Source organism: Colobus angolensis, unplaced genomic scaffold (genome assembly GCF_000951035.1).
Source record: "Colobus angolensis palliatus isolate OR3802 unplaced genomic scaffold, Cang.pa_1.0 Scaffold159, whole genome shotgun sequence".
Lineage (NCBI taxonomy): Eukaryota > Metazoa > Chordata > Mammalia > Primates > Cercopithecidae > Colobus > Colobus angolensis.
Window position 1 is genome coordinate 6,561,914 of NW_012114699.1, and position 9,593 is coordinate 6,571,506.

General features: G+C 52.0%; 1 protein-coding gene across 1 annotated transcript in view; it reads right to left on the reverse strand.

The window, feature by feature from the left end:
- Nucleotides 1-4,210: 4,210 nt before the first annotated feature.
- The window catches only part of ELF4 (E74-like factor 4 (ets domain transcription factor)), a 46,764-nt gene continuing 41,381 nt past the window's right edge, over nucleotides 4,211-9,593 (reverse strand). Inside the window, exons 8-9 of the mRNA XM_011936978.1 lie at nucleotides 8,564-8,941; nucleotides 4,211-6,816 (exon numbers count right to left, since the gene is read on the reverse strand). Coding sequence (XP_011792368.1) covers nucleotides 6,012-6,816; nucleotides 8,564-8,941 — 1,183 coding nt within the window. The 3' untranslated portion in view covers nucleotides 4,211-6,011. The remainder of the gene's footprint in view (nucleotides 6,817-8,563; nucleotides 8,942-9,593) is intronic.

Below are 9,593 nucleotides of genomic sequence, written 5' to 3' on the forward strand. Positions count from 1 at the left end.
CGACTCGCCCGCCATCGCTGGCTCGACAGCGCCACCTGCTGGACATCGGCCTCCATGTCCGGCGCGCCGGGACCGAAGTTCTCGGAGGCTCACTCACCCCAGGTTCAGCGACTTCAGAGCTGGAGGCAACTGCCTCCTTTGGAGTACAGGATGGGATCAGAAAGGCCTATGACCCTCAGAACTTCTTGTCCCGCCCCACCCGCCGGAGCTGACACTTCTACCGCACAGCCCCACCCAAGGATGAGGAAATAGTGGCGAGGCAGTCCCTGGAAGCGGGCAGCAGCAAAGGGCAGGAGTTCAGGAGTTGCATGTGGCACCTGGTGAGAGCAACGCACAGCTGGCAAGCAGCCCTGGGCTCCTCATGGACCCTGTGATCCGGGGATGTCTGTAACACTCCAGGGGCAAAGGAAGTAGCCGCCTGCAGTGTTAGAGGAGCGGGCAGAAAGCCGCCTTAGCTCCCAAGTGTGGATTGTCCCCCTTCCTCTCCTCTTGCCTGCCATAGCATAGGGCAGAAGTCCCAGAATTAAAATCAGGACCCGTTCATTCTTTCAATAAGCATTTATTAAGAACCTACTGTGTGCCAGGCACTGTGCTAGGCACTGGGGGATACATCAGCGACTAAGAGTCCCTGTCCTTGAGGAGCTCCACAGTCTATTGGTGGGGAACCCTACATAAACACGTAATTAAGGAACTGCAGTGTGGTAAGTGCTACCCTAAGAGGTATTTACAAAGTGCTGTGAGGTGGCTCAGGGCTGTAATCCCAGCACCTTGGGAGGCTGAGGTGGGCAGATCACTTGAGGTCAGGAGTTCGAGACCAGCCTGGCCAACAAGGTGAAACCCTGTCTCTACTAAAATTACAAAAATTTGCTGGGCGTGGTGGCACGCAGCTGTAGTCACAGCTACTTGGGAGGCTGAGGCAGGAGAACCGCTTGAACTCGGGAGGCTGAGGCAGGAGAACTGCTTGAACTCGGGAGGCAGAGGCTGCAGTGACCCAAGATTGCGCCACTGCACTCCAGCCTGGGTAACGGAGGGAGACTCTATCTCAGAAAAATAAAACGAAGTGCTGTGGGAACCCAGAGGAGGGAGTAACATATCAGCTGCTGGGAGATGAGGGTCATCTGTTGACTCCTGACTCCATTAAACCACGAAAAGGCAGAGACTTATTGCCACTTGATTCTGGTTAAAATTAACCTGTCTCCTGAGGTTCTACTCTAGCCCTCTCCCATAACTATATCAGCACAGGTTAATCAGTTTAGCTAGTTTCACACTTGGAGTAAGAAAGAAACTGAACAGGGAAGTTGCTTTAGAGGTAGAGGATGTTCAAAATAGTAACAAAGTTTGAGTGCTAAGGTGGGGGATGGGGTTGGGGATACCATGAGGGCACTGAGCCAGGGAGGGCAGGCCCAGAGCAGTGGAGCACCTGGGGCGAGTGCCTGGGCAGAGGGGAGGTCAGAGGTCACCTACCTCAAAGTTTGGTCCCCATCTCCCACCGGCTCCATCAGTAACCATTCCTTGATGCTTTGTACTGTGCCATGTTACGTGGTTGATACAGTCCCTCCCGCTCTTCAAGGAGGCAATGTACTAATTGGGGACACTAAATAGGTACAGGTCATTGAAGATTTAAGTAACAGTTTGTGATTATAATGGAAGAGATGTCACAGGGTGTTCATGATCAGTTGCTGAAAGAGTAGTAATTGCGATAAGTTTAAAATAGCTCAGTTAGGACAGGCTGGTCTGGGGAGGCAGAGTCCATGAATCGAGTCTTGAAGGAGGGACACAATTTAATTGGTACTAGGAGGATAGGAAGAACATTGTGATTGAGTGGAACCAATCAGATCTTGAAGGATGGATTGTACTTTTTTTTTTTTTTTTTTGAGATAGTCTTGCTCTGATCACCCAGGTGCAATCTCAGCTCACTGCAACTTCTGCCTCCAGGTTCAAGGGATTTTCTACTTCAGCCTCCGCAGTAGCTGGGATTATAGGCACGTGCCACCAAGCCCGGCTAATTTTTGTATTTTTAATAGAGATGAGGTTTCGCAATATTGGCCATGCTGGTCTCGAACTCCTGACCTCAGGTAATCCACCCACCTCAGCTTCCCAAAGTGCTGGGATTACAGGCGTGAGCCATCGTGCCTGGCTGGGGATGGATTTTCTTTCTTTTCTTGTGTGTGTGTGTGTGTGTGTGTGTTTTCCCTCGAGATGGAGTCTCACTCTGTTGCCAGGCTGGAGTTCGGTGGCGCGATCTCGACTCATTGCAACCTCCGCCTCCTGGGTTCAAGTGATTCTCCTGCCTCAGCCTCCCGAGTAGCTGGGACTACAGGTGCCAACTACCATGCCCAGCTACTTTTTGTATTTTTAGTGGAGACGGGGTTTCACCATGTTGGCCAGGATGATCTCCATCTCTTGACCTCGTGATCTGCCCACCTCAGCCTCACAAAGTGCTCAGATTACAGGCATGAGCCACTGTGCACAGCCAGTGGATTATATTTCTAAAGGAAAAGATACATAGAAGGGAAGATTATTCATTAAGAAAACACAAGAGTGTGTAAATAGTGTTGAGTTTGTCTGTATTGCCTAGAGCAGGTAAAAGATAAATGGAGGATCTTGGTTTCCAGGTTTAAAATGCTTAGAATATATATAGTAGATAATAAGAGCAAAAGCACAGAGTTTGGAAATTGTAAACACAGGCATGTTCACAGGCCAGCAAATCCATCAGTTTGACTGGAGCAGTGCCTTGGGGTATGAGTGGTGGCAGAAGGAGCAGGGTGAGTTGACTGGGGAAGTCAGTTAGGACCCAAAGGTGAAGGGTCTTGATGGCAGGCCAAGGACTTGGAGCTTTGTCCTGAAGACAGGGCTGATGCTAAGCTTAAAATACTTCCCGAGCTACTGCCCTGAGGCCAAGTGCTCCCCCATCCCTACTCCAGGACCCCTGGACTGGCTTCAGCAATGAAAGGATTAAATTTAGAAAGGATTAGAGATTAAGTATTTTGAGTATCACCCCTACCTATAGGCCAGGAGTCGTCACTGAGGGCATTTTATCAAAGGGCAAATGGGAGGGGTTGAGACAGATCACACGGGGAGCCTCTGTGTGTAGTTTGAGCTGGGGTGGAGGCTTCTGGGAATGTGGAATAAAGGCGAGGTTTTACGGACATTGCAAACCACACGCTGGACTTCGGGAGATGGGAGAGGGGAATGGGGGTGAATTGAAGGGAACGATCAGACGGCTCTGAAATTTCAAACTTAAGAGGTCAGGAAAACGGTGGCACCATTAACAGAAATAGGCAAGTCACGATGGCCTTTTTGTTTGCTTGATTTATTATTATTATTATTATTATACTTTAAGTTCTGGGATACATGTGCAGAATGTGCCGGTTTGTTACATAGATATACATGTGCCATGGTGGTTTGCTGCACCCATCAACCCATCATCTTGGAAAGGTTTTTTGTGTGTGGAAATAATTTAAAAAATCCATTGTTGGCCAGCCGTGGTTGCTCACACCTGTAATCCCAGCACTTTGGGAGGCCAAGGTGGGTGGATCACTTGAGGCCAGGAGTTCAAGACCAGCCTGGCCAAAATGGTGAAACCCCGGCTGTACTAAAAATACGAAAATTAGCCGGGCATGGTGGCGTGTGCCTGTAATCCCAGCTACTCAGGAGGCTGAGGCAGGAGAATCGCTTGAGCTTGGGAGGCAGAGGTTGCAGTGAACCGAGATCATGCTACTGCACTCCAGCCGACAGAGCAAGACTCTGACTCAATAGAGGGGCTATCTTTAAGGGGCTGACAAGCATCCATGTGGAAATGTCCAGCAGCGCGCTGGAAATGTGAGCCAGGAGCTTAGGAGAAAGGGTGGGACTGGAGCTCTAGATTTAAGACCCATCTCCGAGGAGCCAAAATGAGCCCCAAATGGATGAGATTCTTGAAGAACAGCCACATTGGAAGTGGTAGGTGAAGAACCGGCCCCAGAAAGGGTGATGGGGGACGCAGGAGAGCCCAGCTAGTGTGTGCTTACGAGGGTCGAGAACTGTGAAGAAGACATTTGATTTCACCACGAGGTCACTGATGACCTTCCAGCAATGAGTTTCCATGGAGTTGGAGTAGGGGTGGCAGTAACCAGATTTCAGGTGGGGACGGGGCTACCCCAACCCATGCAGCACCTTTGTGCAAAATTTTTTAATGGTGACCCTTTATCAAGATGCTTACTTTCAACCATCAGGAAACTGTCATCATAAACTGATTTTATTAGAAAAAGGCACTTTAATGCCAACTGCTGGAAACACGCATAGAAAATACAATTTGCACAACTAAACGCAGTGCCCTCCAGGGGGCAGGGAGAAGAGAGTGGGAGAGGGTGATAATTGGCTTGGCAAAGAAGAGAAGAGCTAGAGCGCGGCCAGGGGAGGTAGTTAGGTCAAGTGGATGGTTTTGTACCAAGGACACAGCAAAGGTCCTCAGGCACTGATTCACATTACCCAAAGTCACCAGATAATAGAGTTGTTTCTATGGCTGAAATTTCTTAGCCTTGCCCCCAAACTTGGCAGGAGGGAAGCAAGCTCGTTTAAAGAAGGGAGAGGGGAGGAGATCCAGGCCATTGGCCTAGGGGTTGGCTTTGAGAGAGAATAGGTTGACCCTTCCTTGGAAAGAGGGAAGGGGGAAGCAGGGAGCCACGAAGAGAGAGAGGTGCCATGGGAACTCCTGGCTGCCGACTCCCGTCTTCTTGGTGAAGGAGTCAGGGTTAGGTGTGAAAGTGGGAGATGAGGGGCATCGGTCCACCCGAGGAGGTCTGCTGCAGTCATCATAGAGGCAGGCTGGTTCGCCTCTGAGGTGAGTTGCAGGCAGGCTGAGCAGCAGAAACCATGTGGTAGGTGCCCATGCTTGAGCAGGAATGGGGGTGGGCCCCATATAGGTCGCTGCTGGACTAGCCCCAGTGGCGCCTGACAGCTGGAAAATGTCAAAAAGTAATCAAGAGGGAGCCCAGGATCGGGGAAGTAGGCTGGGGTGTCAGCAAAGGCTATTGTCTGGCGGGGGGCTGGTATCACACAAACAGCCCAAGCCTGAGGCACAAATATTCAATGAATTCAGCTCTGACTGGGGGCTTTGTGGCTAACTCTGAGGCTGGAGGGCACTTTACCCCTGTCTAATCCTTCAGCAAAGCACTCTGGGGTGGCCCAAGATTCCAGCCTGACCGCGTGGTGACTGTGGTTGCTAACACAGCAAACTCTAGGAAGAGTACCTTGGTCCAGCCAGTGAGTGCTACTCCCAGAGCTGACTTCCCTTCCCTCCCGTCGTGGTTTAATCCTACTCGGCCTTCGTGTCCCTGAGGAGCGCATCTTCCCCAATGTGCATGCGCATCAAAGCGTTCCTACTCTGCACTCGTTCTAGCTCTACAACATCTCCAGATTCGGGGGATGAAACTTGTACCCCATAGTCTCAGAGCAACTGAATCTTGGCATGAATAAAGGGAATTAGAGAATGCTTTCCCTTAAAAACAAAATCCCTATCCCTGTGGCTGATCCACGGAGACACACACACACCTTTGGAGACAAGACCTCACAGCTACAGCCCTGTCCTCCCCAAAGAAACTAAGATACAGACCAACAAGTACACACAAGTACATACAGGGATAGTCACATACGGGGTAGTAAATTCCCTGTGTAGGGAATGCAGCCAGTGAGGTAGAGCCAAGTAGAAGGGCTCTTCTCACGAAACTGCTGCACAGACCCTGGCCACAAACTTCTGCTTGGCTCAAGGGTTTTTCCCTCCATCACCAAGTCAGCCCATTATGCTGCCAAAAGCATATCCCCTAGTGCTCTTGAAGGCCATAGTCTGATACCAGGGATGCTTAAGCTGGGCACTGTTTGGCCACAGTGACACCAGGCAGGGCCGGGGAACTGGGGGTGAAGTGTGTTGACATCCCACTGAAATGCAGGGGCAGGTGTGCTACTGAAGTCGGTCCCTATGAAAATGCTGCTCAATTTTGCCTGGTGGATCACACTTGCCCTGACCCCTTTGCTTATATGTCATGGGGCTCCATCTTAATGAGGGAAGTAGGGTTGAATGGGGAGAAGGGGGCTGGGGTGGGGGATCTTGTCAGAAGGCTCCCAGATGTGGTCACACTAGGCTCAGCCATCAACAGGGACCCTGGGCCTGAGGAGAGCTCAAGTTCAGCCACCGGGGTCAGCCCAACAGTGGGGCGGCTGGGAGGAGACAAAGTCTGGTTGCCCAGAAGGCTCGGATTGTGGGAACCCCTGGAAACCACTTGGGTTGGAAGTGGCTGAAGATGAGCCTGATCTCTCAGGAGCTCCCTCAGGGTCTCTTCAGGAACCAGCAGCCCCTCCATGGGGGCCCCCGTCACCATACCCTGAACATAGGAGGAGGACCTCAGTGGCCCCTCCTTGACCCCAGGGGCTGCTGTAGTGCCGGAAGTCCTGATGAAGGCAGCAATGACAGTCCCAGGGGGCTGAGAGCTGGGCCCTGCTGGTCCAGCCCCTGTGACCATGGGTGGCACTGGGTTGGTCGGACGGTTGGCCCCAGCCAGAAGTTGGGGGAGGCCACTGAGAATCAGTGGAGCCCCTGGGGCTGCCACCTGGCTGTCTTGGAAACTGGCGTTTAGGGGGAAAGAGGCCTGCAAAGTGAAGGTGTCCTTGAAAGTAGAGGCCGCTGGAACACTCTGGAGAACGAACTGAGTGGGAGCAGTAGTACTGGCAGGAGGCCCATTGGTCAGCACCGTGGTCAGCGGGATCGTCTGCAGGGTCAGGGCCGAGCCCGACCCCATGGGGGCCACTCCTAGGTGGATGTTGCCGGGCACCGAAGTCGCACTGAGAAGAAACAGAGAACAGAGTTGGTTAAGGCAGGAGGTGTCCCCCAGCTGGTTAGGAAGGAGGGCAGAGAGGAATGGAGCTGAAGGTGTTTGTCGATTTCTTTGCTGTTTTGTTGCTTTTTTTTCTTTTTCTAGAGACAGGGTCTCACTCTGCTGCCCAGGCTGGAGTGCAGTGACACGATTATTGCTCACTGCAGCCTTGAAACCCTGGGTTCAAGCGATCCTCCTAACTCAGCCTCCCAAGTAGCTGGGACTACAGGTGTGTGCCACCTCGTCCAGCTAATTTTTATTTACATGTATTTATTTATTTTTATTTTTTTGAGACGGAGTCTCGCTCTGTCACTCAGGCTGGAGTGCAGTAGCGCAATCTTGGCTCACTGCAACTTCTGACTCCCAGGTTCAAGCGATTCTCCTGCCTCAGCCTCCCAAGTAGCTGGGATTATAGGCAAGCACCACCACACCCGGCTAATTTTGTATTTTTAGTAGAGACAGAGTTTCACCGTGTTGGCCAGGCTAGTCTTGAACTCCTGACCTCAGGTGATCCATCTGCCTCGGCCTCCCAAAGTGCTGGGATTACAGGTGTGAGCCACCGTGCCCAGCTGTAGCTCACATTTATTAAGTACTTAGTATATAGGTTTATAGGTCAGGGATCATTCTAAGTGATTGACATGTGGCATTTCACTCAATCCTGAAAACAGCCCACAAGTGGAATAAGAACAATCTGATTTTACAGATGGAGGAAAGTGAGGCACAGAGAGGTTATGTATTAATAACTTGCTCCAAGACCAGCCATACCTTTGTTATCCTTTGATTTCTTCCAAGTGGGGATGCTGGGGTCTCACAAGGCCTCGATGTGAGTCCCTCCTGCTCTAGTGCTTACACAGCGAGTGTACATAGGTGAGTAAGCACTACACAGCAGGCCTTGTGACCCCAGAGCTCATCTTCCTCACCATTCCACTCTACTGCCTGCCCTCCTCAAAAGGGTGTCTCCCTGACCCGCGCCAGCTTAGTGGGAGGTCCATACACATAACCCAACAAGTCCAACCTTCTCAGGGAAAATCGGAGGCCCCTTAGTGGGGATGAGAAGTAGTGAGAGCTTGCCGGGTACGCCTGGAGGTCCCAAGGGGTTCACAGCAGGTGACTCTAAAACATTCTCTGTTGCTTCTTTTCTAGAATGGAGGAGGTTTAGGAGGATGGGCCAGGACACGGAGGCCCTGGTGGCTCCCTGGGGAGCCGCTCTCATGTAAGCCCCCGGATGTGTGACCTCAGGCAAGTGACTTTCTCTCTCTTGACCAACAAGTGCCCTACTGGCTTCTCCCTGGCTCTGGGAGGATCCCATGAGCCTGGAGACAGAGCAGAGCTTGGCAAGAAGTTGAAAACTGAGCCCTGCCAGGTGCAGTGGCTCATACCTTTAATCTCAGCACTTTAGGAGGCCAAGGCAGGTGGATCACTTGAGGTCAGGAGTTTGAGACCAGCCTGGTCAACATGGTGAAACCCCGTCTTTACTAAAAATACAAAAATTCGCTGGGTGTGGTGGTGGGTACCTGTAATCCCAGCTACTCGGGAGGCTGAAGCAGGAGAATCATTTGAACCCGAGAGGCGGAGGTTGCAATGAGCAGACATCATGCCACTGCACTCCAGCCTGGGTGACAGAGCGAGACTCCATCTCAAAAAAAAAGAAAAAAGAAAACTGAACCCCAACGTGATGTACTATGTGAAGACTCATGCAACCTGGGTGCCTTTACCTCACAGCTTTGGTGAGCTTGACCTGGCCCTCTACTGGAGAGACAAGCATGGTGGAGGTAGTGGGGATCTCCTCGTCTAGCGACAGTCCCAATTCCAGACTCGCAGATGGCTGGAGACCGACATGCTGAATTTTTGGCTTCTCCCAAGAAGAGCTGCCCTTGACCTGGGGGGCAGATCTGGATGAGACCCTGGAGCTGGTTCTCCGGGTGGTACTGGCGGAGGCCACAGAGGCCGTGGAGGCCTGAGGAGGGGCTGCTGTGGCTTCGCTGCTCTCGTCCTCATCTTCAATGACCACCAGGTCCTTGGGCATCTCCTTAAACTGGTACACCAGCCTCTGCCCTTCCACTTTGGCCAGGATACCTCTTTGGTAGTAGTATCTAGAGGAAGAGGGGCAGGGAGTTGGGAGTTAGCCAGGAGCTGGGTGGGAGACCTTCTACCTCCATCTCCCCAACGCTCCTCTCCCAGGGCTAGGCAAGCATGAGGCTGAGTGAGGCTGGCTGGGGAGCCAGCTGAGGGCCCAAGGGCAAGGCTTTTATGACATTCCTGAGATTTCCCCCTGAGGACTCAAAGGATCACAAAAAGGTTTTCAAATGCCACCCCCTCCAACCCCCTGCTTTGGGGTAGAGGACAGGGAATGACTGAAGGAGGGAACTGAGAGTGAGGGGATGGATGGCGGGGACAGCAATCCCCCAGCCTGAGAGACCACCTCTAGGACAACTCAAGCCCACCTCCCTGGGGCTCTGGCTTGCAGATGTGAAGAAAGCCCTTCTTGGGGAAGAGGGGATGCTGAACTGCTCTTCCATTATAAAAAACAAAAAGGAGGCCAGGCGCGGTGGCTCACGCCCGTAATCCCAACACTTTGGGAGGCCAAGGTGGGCGGATCACTTGAGGCCAGAAGTTCGAGACCAGCCTGGCCAACATGGCGAAACCCCATCTCTATTAAAAATACAAAAAATTAGGCCAAGTGTGGTGACTCACGCCTGTAATCCCAGCACTTTGGGAGGCCGAGGCAGGCAGATCACGAGGTCA